The sequence below is a fragment of the Carcharodon carcharias genome, chromosome 11, assembly GCF_017639515.1.
Source record: "Carcharodon carcharias isolate sCarCar2 chromosome 11, sCarCar2.pri, whole genome shotgun sequence".
Taxonomy (NCBI): Eukaryota; Metazoa; Chordata; class Chondrichthyes; order Lamniformes; family Lamnidae; genus Carcharodon; species Carcharodon carcharias.
This window is the reverse complement of record NC_054477.1, coordinates 122,007,685-122,027,072: the sequence shown is the minus strand read 5'-3', so window position 1 is coordinate 122,027,072 and position 19,388 is coordinate 122,007,685. Positions and strand designations below refer to the sequence as shown.

Below are 19,388 nucleotides of genomic sequence, written 5' to 3'. Positions count from 1 at the left end.
TCAACTGTATGTCTTGTCCAAAACTTAAACCAGTATCCCTTAGTCCTTGTACCGTCAGCTAATGGGAACAATTTTTATTTGTTTACTTTCTCTAAACCTGTTATAATCTGGAATTTAGGGTGAAGGGAACTATTGCTGAAAAACAGTTTTTGTCAAAGCGTTTCATCCTGCACTCATCAGGACAATGCACAAGAAAATACCACTGCCAGGGGAAGCAACATGTTAATACTGTATGAGAAGAGAGTGCTGATTGGTTGGCAAGTGGACTGATAGTTTCCATGCTTTAAACTTGAAATTAAGCTTAAGCATGTTGCGATGAGCCTATAGAATGTAATCAATAGCCAGATTTTTAGTCAAAAAAAGTTGTGATCAGACTGTACAGTGCTTTTGTCAGTCCATACTTTGAGTGCTGCTGAGAAACAAAAAGGCCATTCAAGTACTGGAGAAAATGAAGAGATCCTGAGTATCAAAAATTTGATTGTGAAGAAAAGCTGGAACACTGAGCTTTTTAGGCTGGAAAGTAGATATTTGAGAACCAATCTTATAAATGTTCATGAAATAATTAAGAGGGTGGAAAAGTAAATACAGAAAAGCGCTTTACAATAAATTGGAAGGGTAGAACAAGGGGACCCAGGATCACACAAATAAAAGGAAAATTGAGGAATGATGCCTGAAAGTTCATCTTTATCTGTGATCAACACTTGGAATGGGTTTTTCAACTAAGATTTGGAGGCAATATCTTTTCAGAAACAGAACTTCAAGTGGATGAGCTAAGATGGACTTGCTGACCTTCTTCACCTGTACCTACCTTATGATCTTTAGTCCAGGGTATTTTCCTTCAAAACACAGCAGTTTGGTAGTTGGTAGTTAACACCATTATTAAACTCCAAGTTCATGTTTAACAGTATATTAGCGATACATGCCAATAAAGACCTGCTGATTTGCTCTTAAAATATAAAAATTAAGTTTGAACTATCAGCAATCTCTCTCTCATTAAGCTATCAAGTATATAATGGTGGTTTCATCACTGAAATATATCAATTTAATTTGATGCAAAAGCCTTCTAAGCTAAGTTTAGCCAAGCTAGAGGGAAATCTTCCAAGAGGTTATTACAGAAAAAAGCTTACTGATGACATAGAGTAGTTTGCAGATTAGTCCATCCTGCTGTATGACTTTGGGAGACTGTAGAGGAAAAAAACTAAATAAAATAAGCAGTCAAAAAAATATTCTTCCGGTCGCTTCAGTGCCTCAAGCCTCAACCCATTCCAGGCTGGCAAGATCATGGGATAATGTTCTCCCAGTCCTCATGGTATCCATGTCCCTCTGATACTATCTGCTTGTAGTTGAGCAAGAGTGGCTCACATTTAATTTCACTATAAAGTTTCTTCCTTTTCCATACAAATTTGGAGCTGGTATACAATCAAACTGGCCTTTCAAGGCTGAAGAAATGGGATCAACTCCATTGTTGGTGTTGCTTAAATGATAGACTCCTGATCATTTGTATCAAGCTTGAGACATTTAACATTCTGTTTGGAATCTTCAGATGCATCGCCATCTTGTTTAGCAGCACAACTGCCATCAACATCACTGATAGTCTCCTGGGTTGTATTTGTAGGGCCAATATTTTTTTGGGAATCCTGTGGTGTATTAGCCCGGTTGGTATCATTTCTCAAATCCTGTTGTGTTTTAATGCAGTGAAGGCCATCTCTGGCAGCCTGGTATCCAATGTTTTGAACCGAATATTGCTAAAAATGATAAATTATAAATTAATTTCAACACTTCCAAGAGGTAATAGCAAGTAGAGCACCTGAAATCATCAATAGCAAAAGTAATAAATACGTCTTCCAGCCATGAAAATTTTGGATAGATTTTGTCTTTTTCCCCTGGGCATCAAATAATCTACCTGGGTAGATTGCCTGGTCTTTATAGAATCCACCTGATTTGCATTCAATTCCTTTTAATCAGGCAGCTTCCATAAATAAGTCAAGCCATGGTTAATTAAAATCATGCAGGTTATATACCTGCACTGAGATTGCCCAGATCCCCTCAAATAAAAATTCTACATAGTCTTTTTTTAAACCACACACCCAAAGTCTTTCTTTAGATATGCAATTGTGATCTAATAGAACCATAGAACATTACAGCACAGAAAACAGGCCATTCGGCCCTTCTAGTCTGTGCCGAAATATTATTCCGCTAGTCCCATTGACCTGCGCCTAGTCCATAACTCTCCAGACCTCTCCCATAATGTTGTCATTGCCGAAAGGAATTTTAACTCTGCCCTGAAAAAGAAAGCAGCTTCAGCTTTCCTGCCAGGCTGAACCACAGTGAAAGAAGATTGGGATGTGAACAGGACCTGAAAAGTACGTCTTTCAGTCTTTCAGTTTTCTTTGGGGAACCAGCAGGCATGCTCCTTAGGTCCCATAAAGAAACTATGGTCCTTTCCTCCTCCAAACTCCCCATTTCCCTCCATAAGACCGTTCCAGAGCCCCTACCCCACACCTGCATGCAGCCATGACTCATCCAATTTTCTGCAGACCTGCAGATACCTCCCACCATTTTAGACATGAAGCAGACTGGAACCATATTAATGAATCCCAGAAGTTAAAATAGTCCAGGTCTGATTCACGTAACAAAAATAATCATCAAATTCCTAAGAATAAAGAGTAATATGTTCTCACCTGGGGAATAACAACCAGTTGCTTCCTTTTATGCCTGAAATACAAGGTTTCAATACTTCAGCACATTTTACCAATAATATGATTTCAAATTTATCATAACTTTTCATAACCCTTTCCGATCCCCCTTTTCCAATAATTTATCTTTATTTTTAGATATATTTTTATTTTCCCATCTATTTCCATTATTTTTAAATGTATTTCCAAGCATTGTTTTATCTCTACCTTTTAGCCTATTTCGATCCCTTCCCCCTACCCCACCCCCACTAGGGCTATCTGTACCTTGCTTGTCCTGCTTTCTACCCTTAATGTCACCATTAGCACATTCCTTAGCTAATATCACCACCGTCAACACCTCTTTGTCCTTTTGTCTATGACATCTTTGGCAATCTCTTCTCTGCCTCTGCCTATCACTGGCCCTCTATTCAGCTGTATCTGTCTCACCCCCCTCAACCAGCTTATATTTCACCTCATTTCTATATTTCTTAGTTCTGATGAAGAGTCATTCGGACTCGAAACGTTAACTGTATTCCTATCCGCAGATGCTGTCAGACCTGCTGAGTTTTTCCAGCTATTTTTGTTTTTGTCATAACTTTTGTGTGCAAAATTAGGATCAGTAGCACTATTGTTTGTGTGTGATGGTTGCTGTTTGGGGACCAAATGGACTGACACACACTTCTCTAAATCTCACCAAGTAACATCATGGTAAAGGACAAAGATGAGATATCTGTTATCCATATCTAAATCAGCTGTTAGCCATTTGCATTTGGAACTGCAGTGCCTACTTCAGGCCCCTGCTGTACTTTGTTTTTTTTCTGAGGCAGCTAGTGCCAGTGCTGATTGCCTCTTGAAGAAGCAAAGCTAAACACTACATAAGTTAAAAAAAGGTAAATATTTATCATAATCACAGTTGCTCCCTCTTCTGATATCTCTGACCTCACTCCTGATTCCAGCCTCCAAGCCATCCTCCTGCACCCGATCTCCCCGGACCATAGTACTTAGGCCTGGCCCTGACCTCCTTGTTCCACACCAAGAGCACTCATCACTCCCCAAAAGTAATCTCAAGATCTGCAATCTTGCACTTAACCACCTCCCTAACAGTGTTCCTAAGATCTTAGATCTTTCTAACCTAGCCTACAGCCAACGGTATTCCCTAAGCCTGCAATCTTCCTACCTATTACCAGATTAAATCCAGCCATGGACTCCGAGGCCCATCTGTTCCTCTTCTAGAACATTGAGATCCAACCAAATCACTTATCTAGAAATAGGAGCACTAGCCTGTGCCATTTATATTCTGATGAAACCTGAGGCCCAAAATCCTTGGACATTTGCATTTAAACATAGGCTGCTTACTCTGTACGTGTAAGGTGTCCAAGAACAGGCCTACCTGATTTTCTAGGCCATCTTCTTTTATTGCAACTTTTTGTTTGGTATAAAGTAATATTAATTTTCATAAATCTTTACTTCAATAAATAAATTTGATTATTAAGGTAAATCTGCCGAATCAGCCTAGCTCTCCATTTGGCTAATTCCTTCAATGCATTGCTGCCCCAAGTATATAGATCATGCAGATTTAATGAGGGAACAGGTTTGGCTATTAAATCACTCTTTAACAATAATAAATCATAAGGATTATATACTGCTCTCATTAATCGTTAACTCCCTCATCCCAGTTTGGATTGTCCTCTGTAGGGTGAGTATGCAGGCAGAAGAACAGGTAGCATTGCAGCAGAAAATGGCAGGTACAAGTGCAAACCAAATGCAGAAGCATGAGGTGAGGGATATGTAAATGTCCAAATATGTAAATTATGAAGGGCTAATTTAGAGGTGCAAAAAAAGGTGATCAAAATATCCCATAGGATTCTAGGGTTCACTGTAAGAGTGTTTTACATCATTGCAGTCAATGGTTGTAAAATACTCCACCCTGGGATTTTCTAGCTCCCTGTGAATGGCATCGCATGTCAGGAATGTTCGACTATGGTGTAGTTCAATCATGATTAACTGTGGTTGCCCCAGCTGGGAATGATATACTGGAAACAATACAACTGTGGTTCACCAGAATGGTAACAGGGATGGAGGCAATGAGCTGTAATAGAGCACTGCATAAATTTAGGTTAAATTGCATAAAGACAAGGAAAATTTCAGGCTGCTCTGACCAAGGTGTTTAAAACGATGAAAGGAATACAAAAACTGCACAGAGATTTTCTTCCGTCTCATCGGGAAATCCAGAACAAGGACACATAATCCTGGACTCCAAGCTGAATGAGGCACTAATTAATAAAAACAGAAAATGCTGGAAAAACTCAGCAGGTCTGACAGCATCTGTGGAGAGAGAAACAAAGTTAACATTTTGAGCTGGCACGGTTCTTCTTCAGAACTCAGGGCAATAGTTAACTGAGGATCAATTCTTTCAAAAAAAGGTCTGTGAAAGTGTGGAGTATAGAGTCCCAAGTGGGCACGTTGAAAAGGAAGAAAAGGTGTACAAAGACAGAGTGGGTGAACCAACTCCCAAAAACAGATGCGGGGATTGTAATATATGATGAACCCAGGGCTGCCGTTCATTATGTTGCAAACAAAACCTCTTCAAGGGGAGGTGCATTATAGTTGCAAGAAATGATGAGAGGCATTTCAAAACTGAATCTGTGCCCTGATACTTTGAGCAATGGCTGAACATGCAAGAGACCGGGCACCAGGTTTTCAGACGCTGGGCTGGCAATCTTCTGGAAGAGACATCTTGACTCCACAGGGGACAGCAGGCCTTCTAGACAAATTTTCAGGAGACAGTGGCAATAAGTAGCGGTGATGTCAATGGATTATTGTTCCAAGAACATGAATGCAGTACAGGAAGAGGCTTAGTAATTTCACGAGTTGTCAAGGTGAATGAGTTAATTTTCAAATGACATATCCTACCACTGCACCACTAGCCTCATCCACTCTCAATTCATTACACCTTCATCACCCACCTATCAATAAACTCTATTAATCATTACTCAAGCTTTCAACTAATAAAATTTGCACAGCTCTCACACTTAGCTTTGTTGCAAGATTTGCAAACACAACTTAAAGCTGGCAAACACTGCAAGGTATTCAGCCAAGACAGCTAGATCAGCCAAACTTATTGCAAGACATGTAGTGACATATTCCTTTCATTCTTGCATGGGAAGAATGCACACAGTAGCACACAGCAGCAAAAAACTAGAGGACAAGCAAGGCTGTATGTTTTAGCCCTACGGAGGAGACAGTGCTGGCCATCATGTGAAGGCACATCACTGAGGCCATGGCCATCAACGGGGTTGAAGTGATCGATAACAAGGGCATCTGCATATCTAATCCTCCTTCTCTCATCTCACTTTTCCCTTATCCCACAATTTCTTCTGATTTAGGAGTTGCAGATGGTGTAAGCATACACTTCTTACTTTCTTCACTCGCTTCAGCACAATCCAACCCTTGTTCCTTTATTAGCCACTAGAGGCTTCAAAGTCAGTGGAGAAAGTGAAAAAGAATGTGAAGTTGAGCAGGTACCATCACTTGATCTTACAGCTGCAGCCACCAGTTCAGAATCTGCACATATTTTAGAGACTAGGGAGGGAATCTTGTGCTCTGAAGTCTAAGTTTGATAGCGGGTGCAGAAGTGGGAGTGAATCCTGCTGGGGAGCCAGATAGCTGAACTTACACAATTTTGCACTCTTCAACTCATTACTTATTCATCCATGCAGAGCATGGCAAATCTTGTGGTGGGGGTGGGCAGGAAGTCGCTGTCCCTGTCATTACCTCATGGGGTCAAAGGTCTGGGCACCATACTTAAAGGGCAGTGGCCAGCCATTCACTCACTGCAAGCCAGGAGTTCCATACTGTGCATCAAACAGAATGCCGAAGAGAAGACAACAACATTGGGCCCTGCGGTTGTGCAAAGTCTCCCTGCAGACTTGCCTCCAGGCCATCCAGGAAAGGCGGTAGGTGCTGTTTCTCCGGGAAGGCAGTAGGAGATCCTCCCGTCTGACCACAGTGGTCGCAGCAGAGGTTTGCACCCATGGAGTCCAGTACGGAGACAGCCAGCAGTGTCAGAAGATGATGAATGATCTGCTGAGTTCCGCCAGGACAAGTGTACCATCTACTCACTGCAAATTGGCACTCTCATAAGGGCATCGGGCAATCTAAGTGTGCTAGTGCACAGGGATGTCACACACGAGTTTGGGTTGCAGCACTCACCAGAAGATGGGACACCTGCACTGAATGTGTGCCAGCCACTTAATGCTCTCAATCTCATATCAGTTGCAGGACAACAGGCTCCTTAATCACTTACTAGGGAGGACTCAGCAGCTGCCACAGGCATGCATGATCCTGAACTGCTCATACTACCACTGGCATGATAAGCAATTCTTCTGTCTTTCTGCAGCAGGAGAACGCCTACAACAAGCAGAATGCCCCCAGTCCGGAGGGGGAATCCCTGATGTTCAAGTTCTCACCCTGTGTGAGGAGATGGCTGCCGAGCTAACCAGGGAGGAGCAGGACAGTGCCTGTGCCAAGGGCGAGACAGGACTCCCCAAGGAAGCCAGTGAAGATGCCTCCAATCTGCAGTTGTCAGCTATGCCCACTGAGTGAGGTGTATTTAAATAATGAGCCTGCATGCTTAGTCAATCACTAAATCTTTCTTTTCTGTACTCCAGGTACCAGCAAGAAAGCGGGAGGACCACAAGGTAGACCAGACACGGCCCCTGCCCCAAACCCACCTCTGAACCCTCAGAGGATGCACTGTCATGGTGTTCACCTACACAATCCACACAGATACACTCACCTCAGTGGGTCTGAGTTCTAGATTAGGCTCGGGGTCACAATCTGGTGAGCACATCACTGATACAGTTCCACAGCTGGCACAGGAAGTGACAGCCAAGGCCTCTGATACTTGGAGGACTGCTGGAGACCAGGTCCCTGCTGAGCCCCAAGCAGATGACGAGCCTCTGGACTTGGCCCTAAGAGACCTGTTGGAGTTGCAGGAACAGGCAGGGGAACATCAGGGAAAGTTACCAGAGGCAATGCGCAGGCTGGACTGAAGGCTAGAGGGGTCCATCCATGTTCTGTCTGCTGCTATGGTTCTGGCAAGTTCTATGCACACATTTAGTGCCAGGTCTCTGCATATTAGCATAGTTTGGTGCATATGAAGGATCAAAACAACAGTAGGGTCAACGGCAACTAGTGCAATTTAATTCATCTATCATAAATCAACGTACATTAGAGAAAAATATTGTCTGTAACAAAAAAGGTGCTGGGACCTTCCAGCCAGCAGAAGATAGAAAACCTAAATGTTCAACAAATGTGTCGGCTGCTTACTCTGCCTGGAATCTGATAGCTATCAGATTGTCACGGGCCCTTCTGCAGTGTGTTACCAATGCTAGGGCCTCTGCATGTAGCTTGATGACATCCTGGCCCTCATCAGCTCCATCCCCTTCACCGTCCTCTTTGTCAGAGGAGACAGCTTGCTCCTCCATGTCTCCCTTGGCCAAGACAACCCCGTTTGTAGTATTAGGTTGTGCAGGACGCAGCACATAACAATGATCCGGGACACTCTATGAGGTGAGTATTAGAGAGCTCCACCTGATCAGTCCAAACATCTGAACCTCATCTTTAGGAGGCCTTTTGTCTGCTCAGTCATGGACCTGGTGGAGGCAAGGGCATCATTGTACCTCTTCTCAGCAGCATGGTGAACTGATGTCATCAACCAAGGCCTGGATTTTCCTGTCGGCGATTTGGGGGTGGGGCACACTCACCGACGAGAAAATGACATGGGATGATATCAGGTGGAGTCCCCGACGTCACCCTGGTCCCTTTAAACTTTTAGGAAGGCGGGTGGACAGTGAAATCAGCTGTCCGCCCGCCGACCTGTCAATGGCCAATTGAGGCCATTGACAGGATCATTAAGATAATTAAAGACCCTGCTTGTCCAACCTTAAGGCTGGCGGGCAGGCCAGGAGCCCCAGCGGGTTTCTGATAAAACATGAAATCTCATCCACTGGCGGGATGAGGTTTCATGTCCGTTTTTAAAAAGTCCAATAAAGTTTATGCCATTTTTATTAAAATGTCGCATCTCGTGTGACATTGTTACATGAGGGGGACATGTTAATAATTTTTTAATTTTTCTATTTTTTGACTTTTCTTACCTGTCACTAATCTCCCTGAGACAGGACTTTGCCTCAGGGAGCTGTGCGCTCTTTCGTGCCCATGCGTGAAAGAGCGCACTTTGATAGATGGGGAATCCCTCCTCCCCCACACAAGAAGCGCATAGCGCTTTTTGTCAGGAAAGCCGCTGGGCTGGCCTTTATTGGCCTGCCCACTCAAAATGGCGGTGGGGCCTGTTTCGGTGGCGGGGGTCGGCTGTCCGCCCACCGCCAAGCCAGTGGGGCCTGCCTGCCATCCAAGGGCAAAATTCTGCCCTAAGTCTTCTGGAGGTATCTGTTTTCCCTGAGTAGCTAGCCCTGCAATTGCCAAGGTCCTTCAAAAACTTACAGCGCCTGGGAGTGAGTTAGAATGTATGCAATGTGTGAGCACCCTGCAAACTGAGCACAAACTTTTAGGATTTGCCTTCAGTGATCACATATCAGCTGCATGTTCTATTGATAAATGTGACTGGCTGTTGCCAGAGAGTGCTCAAGTCCACATGTGTGTGGTGAATTGCACCATGCGCTTGCTGGAAACCTGATATTGCTGCAAATCCCAATGCTCATGGAAACTGGCTTTCAGGATCCAAATGGAATTGGACAAATTGGTGCACTCTCCTGAACATGCCCCCTGTGACCTCCCGTGTGTACTTGTGTGTCACTGACTGGGAGATGCCACACAAATCACCAGTGGAGCCCTAGGAGAATCCATTCGCAAAGAAGTTCAAGGTGGCAGTGACCTTCAATGCCATTGGCATTCCAAGTCCTTGCAGCCACAGCTTGTTGTGGAGAAGCTGGCAGATGTGAGCAACCACATCCCAGGATATCCAAATGGGCCTCTGGTATTGTCTTCCGCTCATTTGTAGATAAGTGTATATCACCTGCAATATACCCATGTTTGGGCCAATGGTCACCTTTGAAGTGGACCCTGTTCGCTAGCATCTTGACCTTCTTGAGGCCCCACTGTCTCTTGTTGCTCTCGCTGTTGCTCCTCCTGGCCCTGTGCCAACCTGCACCAGTCCCTCCTTCACCTCATCTGTGAGGCATTACCAAGTCAGGGTTGCCTGGGGCCTGCATCATCAAAGCCTCAGTGGATCTATGAAAGCACTGTAGTAATAAATTTAGCGCCTATGTCTTTTACAGGTTTCCCTCTATCTCAAAGCCAGCAAGCCAGTGATAAGCCAGGCCTTTTGCCTGGCCTCTGTCTAGACATGGCATCCCCCTTCCTGGTGAATGACATCTTGGGGGACCAGAGGTGGGTGTTCCTCTCATTCATATATGATTGCACATGGAGATATTGCTCTTTGACCAGGCTGTTGAAAGCCATGTGTGTGAAGCCTCCCTCTGACACTATTCCGCTTACCTCCACTATGCTCAAGACTCTATAGAAAGACCATTGCCTTGGCAGCATAGGAAGACTTACCATATGAGCCCTTGTCAAGTATGACCACTCACTTGGGAGGATGGAGGTTTGAAGTCGTGAGTTGGCTGCATCCACCAGCAGTGCCTGTTGGAGACACCCACCTCCCTTTTTCCCTTCATCCTTGCCTCTGACTGCAGCTGATGGTAAATGGCACAGAATGAACAGCAGCTCCACATCTTGCTAGGGTCTCAATGTTATGAGACCCATGGGGTGGAACAAACTTACTTCCATGCGAGCTTTACCAGAGAGGAACATAACTGAGCATGTTTGACATCCAGTCACCTCGTGATTAGAGTGTCACTTTAGTCAGCCACTTGTGCTGTCCTCGAAATCTACCCACCTGAAAAGACCCTCCTCCCACTTTGAGAGATCGCACTTACTGACTAATTGTGTTGTCAAGGTCAGATTTGAAAAATGGTGGGGGCCACCTTCCAAACTCGGCCCGCCACCTTCCAAATTCAGCCCGCCACCTTTCACCCTCCCCTGTTCCCTACGAAATTCCCCCTATCACCCAATATCACCTCTGTGATATTCCTCTCCCGTCTGTCACCCTTGAACCTCCCCCTAATACCCTGGACCCTATCACGATCCACCTGCACATGCCTTCCCTCCCTTCAGACCCAACACCCATTACCGGCCCCTTGCTCAACGTGACCCCTCCCATTATCCAAACCACCTGTCCAGTCTGACTCTGTGACCCCTTCCCCCCCTACAACATGAAATCTCCACCTGCCAAATTATCACGCTGGATCTGCCACCCTACCACACTCCACTTAGAAAATATCAATGGGATTAGACAAAGTCAACAAGGATTTATGACAGGGAAATCATGTTTGACAAACTTGCTGGAGTTTTTTGAGGATGTAACTAGCAGAATAGGTAAAGGAGAACCAGTGGATGTGGTGTATTTGGACTTTCAGAAAGCTTTTGATAAAGCCCCACATAAGCGGTTAGTGTACAAAATTAGAGCACATGGGATTGGGGGTAATATATTAACATGGATTGAGAATTAGTTAGCAGACAGGAAACAGAAAGTTGGAATAAATGGGTCTTTTTTAGAGTGGCAGGCCATGACTAGTGGGGTACCGCAGGGATCAGTGCTTGGGCCCCAGCTATTCATAATATATATCAATGATTTGGATGAGGGAACCAAATGTAATATTTCCAAAACAAAAACAGAATTACCTGGAAAAACTCAGCAGGTCTGGCAGCATCGGCGGAGAAGAGAAGAGTTGACGTTTCGAGTGCTCATGACCCTTCAACGGAACTAGGTGAATCCAAGGAAAGGGGTGAAATATAAACTGGTTTAAGGTGTGTGTGTGTGTGTGTGTGTGTGTATGTGTGTGTGTGTGTGTGTGTGTGTGTGTGTGGGGGTTGGGGAGGGTGGTGTTGGGTGGGGGGGGGAAAGTGGATGGGGGTGGTGTGGTTATAGGGACAAGCAAGCAGTGATAGAAGCAAATCATCAAAACATATCACAGACAAAAGAACAAAAGAACACATAGGTGTTGAAGTTGGTGATAATATCTAAACGAATGTACTAATTAAGAATGGATGTTAGGGCACTCAAGGTATAGCTCTAGTAGGGGTGGGGGGAACATAAAAGATTTAAAAATGTTTAAAAATAATGGAAATAGGTGGGAAAAGAAAAATCTATTTAATTTCTTGGAAAAAACAAAAGGAATGGGGAAGAAACAGAAAGGGGGTAGGGATGGAGGAAGAGAGTTCAAGACCTAAAGTTGTTGAATTCAGTATTCAGTCCGGAAGGCTGTAAAGGATCATCCTCCACCATTTCCGCCAACTCCAGCATGATGCCACCACCAAACACATCTTCCCTTCAACTGTCGGCATTCCGTAGGGATCATTCCCTCCGGGACACCCTGGTCCACTCCTCCATCACCCCCTACTCCTCAACCCCCACCTATGGCACCTCCCCATGCCCACGCAAAAGATGTAACACCTGTCCCTTCACTTCCTCTCTCCTCACCGTCCAAGGGCCCAAACACTCCTTTCAAGTGAAGCAGCATTTCACTTGCATTTCCCCCAACTTAGTCTACTGTATTCGTTGCTCCCAATGCGGTCTCCTCTACATTGGAGAGACCAAACGTAAACTGGGCGACCGCTTTGCAGAACACCTGCGGTCTGTCCGCAAGAATGACCCAAACCTCCCTGTCGCTTGCCATTTTAACACTCCACCCTGCTCCCTTGCCCACATGTCTGTCCTTGGCTTGCTGTTCCAGTGAAGCCCAACGCAAACTGGTGGAACAGCACCTCATCTTCCAACTAGGCACTTTACAGCCTTCTGGACTGAATATTGAATTCAACAACTTTAGGTCTTGAACTCCCTCCTTCATCCCCATCCCCTTTCTGTTTCTTCCCCCTTCCTTTTGTTTTTTCCAAAAAATTATATAGATTTTTCTTTTCCCACCTATTTCCATTATTTTTAAATATTTTTAAATCTTTTATGCTCCCCCCACCCCCACTAGAGCTATACCTTGAGTGCCCTACCATCCATTCTTAATTAGCACATTCATTTAAATAATATCACCAACTTCAACATCTATGTGTTCTTTCATTCTTTTGCCTGTGACATCTTTTGATGATCTGCTTCTATCACTGCTTGCTTGTCCCTACAACCACAACACCCCCCTCCACTTCTCTCCCCCCACCCAACCGCACCCCCACCCCCCCCCCCCAAACCCCACACAGACCTTAAACCAGCTTATATTTCACCTCTTTCCTTGGATTCACCTAGTTCTGTTGAAGGGTCATGAGGACTCGAAACGTCAACTCTTGTCTTCTCCACCGATGCTGTCAGACCTGCTGAGATTTTCCAGGTAATTCTGTTTTTGTTTTGGATTTCCAGCATCTGCAGTTTTTTGTTTTTATCTCTGTAATATTTCCAAGTTTGCTGATGACATGAAACTTGGTGGGAATGTTATCAGTGAGGAGGATGTTAAGAGGCTTCAAGGCAATTTAGAGAGGTTGGGCGAGTGGGTAAATACATGGCAGATGCAGTACAAACTGGATAAGTGTGAAGTTATCCACTTTGGTAGGAAAAGCAAAATGGCAGAGTATTATTTAAATGGTGATGGACTGGGAAATGTTGATGTTCAAAGGGACCTGGGTGTCCTTGTACATCAATCACTGAAAGCAAGCACGCAGGTGCAGCAAGCAGCTAAGAAGGGAAATGGTATGTTGGCCTTCATTGCAAGAGGACTTGAATACAGGAGCAACGATGTCTTACTGGATCTATACTTGGCAGATGGAGTTTAATGTAGGAAAGTGTAGGGTCATGCACTTTGGTAGGAAGCATCAAAAGGCAAAGTATTATTTAAATGGAGAGATTCCAAAAAAATGCAGCACAGAGGGTAAAAGCAAAATACTGTGGATGCTGGAAATCTGAAACAAAAACAAAAATTGCTGGAAAAACTCAGCAGGTCTGACAGCATCTGTGGAGAGGAATATAGTTAACATTTTGAGTCCGTGAACAGCACGGAGGGATCTGGATGTTCTTGTGCATGGAATACAAAAAGTTAGCTTGCAGGTGCAGCAAGTAATTAAGAAGACAAATTGAATTTTGGCCTGAATTGCTATGGGGTTGGAGTTTAAAAATAGGGAAGTCTTGTTACAACTATGTTGGTGAGGCTGCACCTGGAGTACTGTGTACAGTTTTGGTCCCCGTATTTAAGAAAGGATATACTGGCATTGGAGGCAGTTCAAAAGAGATTCACTAGGCTGATTTCTGGGATGAATAGGTTGACTTATCAAGAACAGCTAAACAAGTTAGGCCTTTATTCACTAGAGTTTAGAAGAATGAGTGGTGATCTTAATGAAATGTACAAAATTCTGAGGGGGCTTAACAAGGTAGATGTTGAAAAGATGTTTCCACTAGTGAGGGAACCTCGAACTAGGGGACAGAGTTACAGAATAAGGGGACAATCATTTCAAACTGTGATGTGAAGGAATTTCTTCTCTCAGAAGGTAGTGAATGTCTGGAATTCACTAGAGAGTTGTGGAGGCTATATCACTGAAAGCATTTAAAGAAGAGGTAGATAGATTTTTGAAATATTGGAGAGTTGAGGGCTATGAGGAGCTGGCATGAAAGAGGTGTTGAGGCAGATCTGGGGCACATCAACCATGATCCTATTGAATGGTGGGGCAGGCTTAAGGGGCTGAATGGCCTACCCCTGCTCCTATTTCTTATGTTCTTATGTACAGGGCCTTGGTGAGGCCACACCTGGACTATCGTGTGCAGTTGTGGTCTCCTTACCTAAGAAAGGGTATACTTGCCATAGAGGGAATGCAGCAAAGGTTCACTACACTGATTCCTGGATGGTAGGATTGTCGTGTGAGGAGAGATTGAGTCAACTGAGGCTGTATGCACTGGAGTTTATAAGAATGCGAGGGGATCATATTGAAACATGTAAAATTCTGACGGGGCTGGACAGACTGGATACAGAGATGATATTTCCTCTGGCTGGGGAAGTTTAGAACAAGGGGTCACAGTCTTGGGATACGGGGTAGCCCATTTAGGACTGAGATAAGGAGAAACTTCTTCATTCACAGGATGGTGAACCTATGGAATTCTCTACCACAGAACACTGTGGAGGCCAAGTCACTGAATATATTTAAGAAAGAAATAGATTCCTAGACTCTAAAAGCATCAAGGGTTATGGGGAGAGAGAGGGAGTATGGTGTTGAGATAGAGGATCAGCCATGATCATGTTCGAAGGGCCGAATGACCTACTCCTGCTCCTATTTTCTATATTTCTATGTTTCCCCCCTCTGACTGTGACTGTTCCCTCCTCTGACCAATACCCTGAGTTCAACAACCAGGACTCGACTGTCAACACCACTGATCCCATCCTCTAGGACATTCTCTCCTCAACGGTATTCAGATACTCTTCCCCCCATCCCACTCTCACTTCAACAGACACTCGCTTCCCCCCATTCCCCAGACATTTTCCCCCTCCCTTGCACCCCAATCCCTTTAGCCTGCCTCCCCTGCCCCAGCTTTCATCCACCCTACCCCACCTTTGAACCCTCACCTGCATCCCATGCTCAGCCTTGGTACAGCTTTTGCTACCAGCATGCAATATGAGTGAAGTTATGAGCAGTCCCCAAGAAGGCAAAAACAGTGTCCACTGACCTCAAAGTAGCAGAAGACGTGAAGCTTGCCAGGTGTGTGTCACTTATAGTCGTAAAACTGAACGTTCTAGCTTTGTTGGGGAGCTTGGCCCGCCTTTATTTCACCTTTAAAGTCCCGAGAACAAAATTCCTACAGTTCATTCCGATGTCAGGAAACAGATTTTCAGCCTCACGCCAAAACAAGTTCTCACGCCCACCACATCCTGGTTGCTGGTGGGACCAGAGGATCCTGCCCTCAGAGAGTGAGACACTGGGCACAAAAGTGCAGGAGTTAGTGCAGTGGGGAGGATGGTTTAAGTGCTAGGTCACTGGAGAGTAAGTTCGCGTTCCGCTGCAGACAAATCAGACAAGGACTTTGACGGGCCAGTTGATAGAAGGAGGCTAATGGGTATGCATATCCAAAGGTTTGGTGTACTGGAAAGTCTGACAGAAGCACCAGAAGCAACACCAGACATAAATAAAAATGAGCTGCCAACATGGTGAAGCTACAGTATAGGAATACATGCATGCTAAACAGCAAAAGCAGCATAGTATAGAGAAAGGAAAGTGATCCCACAATTAATGGATCAGATCAAAGCTCTGCAGTCCTGCCACATCCAGTCATGAATGATGTTGGACAATCATACAACTCACTGGAGGAGGCTCCACACATATCGCCATCCTCAATGATGGGGGAGTCCAGCACATCAGTACAAAAGACAAGGCCGAAGCATTTGCAATCATCCTTAACCAGCACTGCCAAGTGGATGATCCATCTCGGCCTCCTCCTGAGGTCTCCAGCATCACAGATGCTAATCTTCAGATAATTCGATTCACTGCACATGACATGAACCAATAAACATCTGAAGGCACTGAATGAACCAAAGGTTATGGGCCCTGACAACATCCCAGCCATAGTACTGAAATTTGTGCTCCAGAAATAGTCACATCCCTAGTCAAGCTGTACCAGTATAGCAACAACAATGGCATCAATCCGACAATGTGGAAAATTGCCCTGGTATGTCCTGTCTTTGAAAAACAAATCCAATTCCAGCCAATTATTGCCTCTTCTGTCTACCCTCAGTCTTCAGCAAGGTGATGCAAGGTATATTTCACAATGCTGTCACACAGTGCTAACACAGCAATAACGTGCTTAACTATGCTCAATTTGGGACCTGGCAAGACTGCTTAGCTCCTGACCTCATTAGAGACTTGGTCCAAAAGTGATTAACGAGTTGAATTCCAGAGGTGAAGTGAGCATGGCTGCCTTGACATGAAAGGCAACATTTTATCCAGTGTGGCATCAAGGAGCCCAAAAAAAACTGAAGTCAAGGGGAACTAGGGGGAGAACTCTCCACTGGTTGCAATCATATGTAGCACAAAAGAAGATGGCTATGGTTGTTGGAGATCAATCATCTCAGCCCTGGGATGTCACTGCAGGAGTTCCTCAGGGCAGTGTCCTAGGCCCAACCATCTTCTGTTGCTTTATCAATAACTCTTCCCTCTGATGTAAGACCTGAAGCGGGGATGTTCACTGATGATTGCACAACGTTCAGCACCATTTGTGACTCCTCAGACACTGAAGCATTCCATGTCCATATGGAGTAAGAGCTGGACAACATTCAAATTTGGGCGGATAAGTGGCAAGTCACATTTGTGCCACACAGGTGCAAGGCAATGACCATATCCACAAGAGAGAACCTAACTATCACCCCATGACATTCAATGGCATTGCTGTCATTGAATCCCCTACCATCAACATCCTGGGGGTTACCATTGATCAGAAACTGAACTGGACCAGCCATATAAATACTGTGGCTACAAGGGCAGGTTAGAGGCTGGAAATTCTCTAGCAAGTAACTCACCTCCTCAATCCCCGAATCCTGCCCATCATCTATAAGGAACAAGTCAGAATTATGATGGAATTCTCTCCAGTTCTCTGGATGAGTACAGTTCTAACAATACTCAAGATGCTTGACACATCCAAGACAAAGCAGCCATTTGATCAGGACCATATCCACTATCTTAAACATTCACTCCCTCTAATATCGGCATATAGTAGCAGCATCTACAAAATGAACTGCAACTCACCAAGGCTCTTTTGACAGCAACTTCCAAACCCGCCAACTCTACCACCTGGAAAGACCAAGGCAGCAGGCACATGGGAATACTGCCACCTTCAAGTTCTCTTCCAAGCCAAACACCATCCAGACTTGGAATTATATCACCGTTCCTCTCTCAAGACCTTCAATGGATATGACCAACCAATGAAAGCCTTTACTGTCACTGAATAAAAATGATAGAACTCCTTTCCTAATAGCACTGTGGGTATACCTACATCACATGGACTGCAGCAGTTCAAGCAAATAGCTCACCACCACCTTTTCAAGGGCAATTAGGGATGGGCAACAAATGTTGGTCTTGCCAGCAAGCTCACATCCCAAGGACAAATAAAAAATAAAGCCTGCCCATAATGTCAAGGAGCCAACCAGGCACTAGGCTGTGTTCAGATCTTGGAGTCATTAATTTCCAACATCCATCAGCACACCTGTGAAACCAATCATAATGCAGCAACTGCTGAGCAATGTCACAGATTCTATTGTGACACAAACAGCCTCCATCAAAGGTTTGAGTGGTGCAGTGGAAACTCACACCGCTTTCTTGTAAGTTCTCACTGCTGCTGTTGTTCTGGATATTCAAAGGTGCTTCTAAGACACCGCAGCAGTTCACCAATCTGCTCTTGTTGAATGGGGCGATATGGTTGAGGTTACTGGTACTGGTATCTCACATTAATTATTTCATTACATAAAGCCCAGGCAGAAAGGGGCTGTCCACAGTGTCGCCTCCCTTCCTCTTCCTGTTCCTCCACTTCCTGTTGTACTTCCCTTCCTCCACTTCACTGCTGTCCTCATCCTCCTTCTTGTGTCCCTTCTTATTTTCTCACATGATGGGTGGTGGCAAGACTTTCAAAATGGCCAGGTTGTGCAGCATGCAGCATACTACCACGAATTTTGACACCTGCTCAGCTTCCAGTCAGTGGAAGCATTATTTGTGCATGCCAGTGGTCTGCTCTGTAATGTTCCTTGTGGCAGCATGGTTGTCATTGTAGACCTGTTGTGCACATGTACATGGATTCTGGACCAGGGTTTTGAGATGAATGGAGAACCCTTGTCACCCAGTAGCCAGCCTTTGATATTTGGTGGTATAAGAAGAAAGCTGTCCTTCTGCTTAATGAACTTCATTGACCTCCCTTAGCAGCCTGGAAGAAGCCAAAGGCATAAATGTTAAGAGCCGTGATTAACCCGACAACCACAGGCAATGTAGTCCTTTCTTTGCTTTGAAGTTGCAGCTGTGACTGGAGCATTTGCCAGATTTCACTCACAATCTCTTTTGTAAAACAAAGCTATATTAACCATTGTCTTCACTAGAGTTGAGATAAGAGAATTTCTCTCTAGACCTTCAATGGATATGACCAACCAAAGAAAGCCTTTTTTTTACCTCCTCCTCCCTCTTCAAGCAGTGTGTTCTGCTCTGCATGACCTCTCTTCCTTTTTCCTCATCACACTTAATTCACAAAAGAAGACACATCTGGTCACCCATGCCTAGAAACAACTTGTTTCAGCAGAAACTTTTAAAGGACCAAAAATGTACTTCAGCATTAGCCTTTCTGTAGATTATTGAAACCTTAGGCAAGTATAGAGGAAAACTTCAAAAATTCGCTACAACTGCAGAAGCAGCCAGAAGAAATAATCCAAGAGCTAATTTATAAGTAGTTAACCATTCCTTAAGTAGCTCTTTCAGAGGTGTGGTGGTTAAAATCCAGGTCTTACAGAGGACTGATGCAGAATGAAGTGATGACTGCCATGATAATGAACACTCACCAGCAGACCTGTGGTCATACACTAGCTGCCCTCTGAGGGCGTGGAATCTCTTTCGGTTCATGAAAATAGTTGCGTTCACATGAGATGCCACAAGAAAAATGTGTGTGCAGTCAATGGCACCCGACAC

General features: G+C 44.6%; 1 protein-coding gene across 2 annotated transcripts in view; it reads right to left on the bottom strand.

The window, feature by feature from the left end:
• Window positions 1-667: 667 nt before the first annotated feature.
• Window positions 668-19,388, bottom strand: part of LOC121284247 (nectin-1-like) — an 81,883-nt gene continuing 63,162 nt past the window's right edge. The window contains exons 7-8 of one of the 2 annotated variants that reach the window (XM_041199568.1): window positions 2,682-2,715; window positions 668-1,745 (exon numbers count right to left, since the gene is read on the bottom strand). In XM_041199568.1, coding sequence (XP_041055502.1) covers window positions 1,476-1,745; window positions 2,682-2,715 — 304 coding nt within the window. In that variant the 3' untranslated portion in view covers window positions 668-1,475. The remainder of the gene's footprint in view (window positions 1,746-2,681; window positions 2,716-19,388) is intronic. The other variant, XM_041199571.1, reaches the window with a different exon arrangement.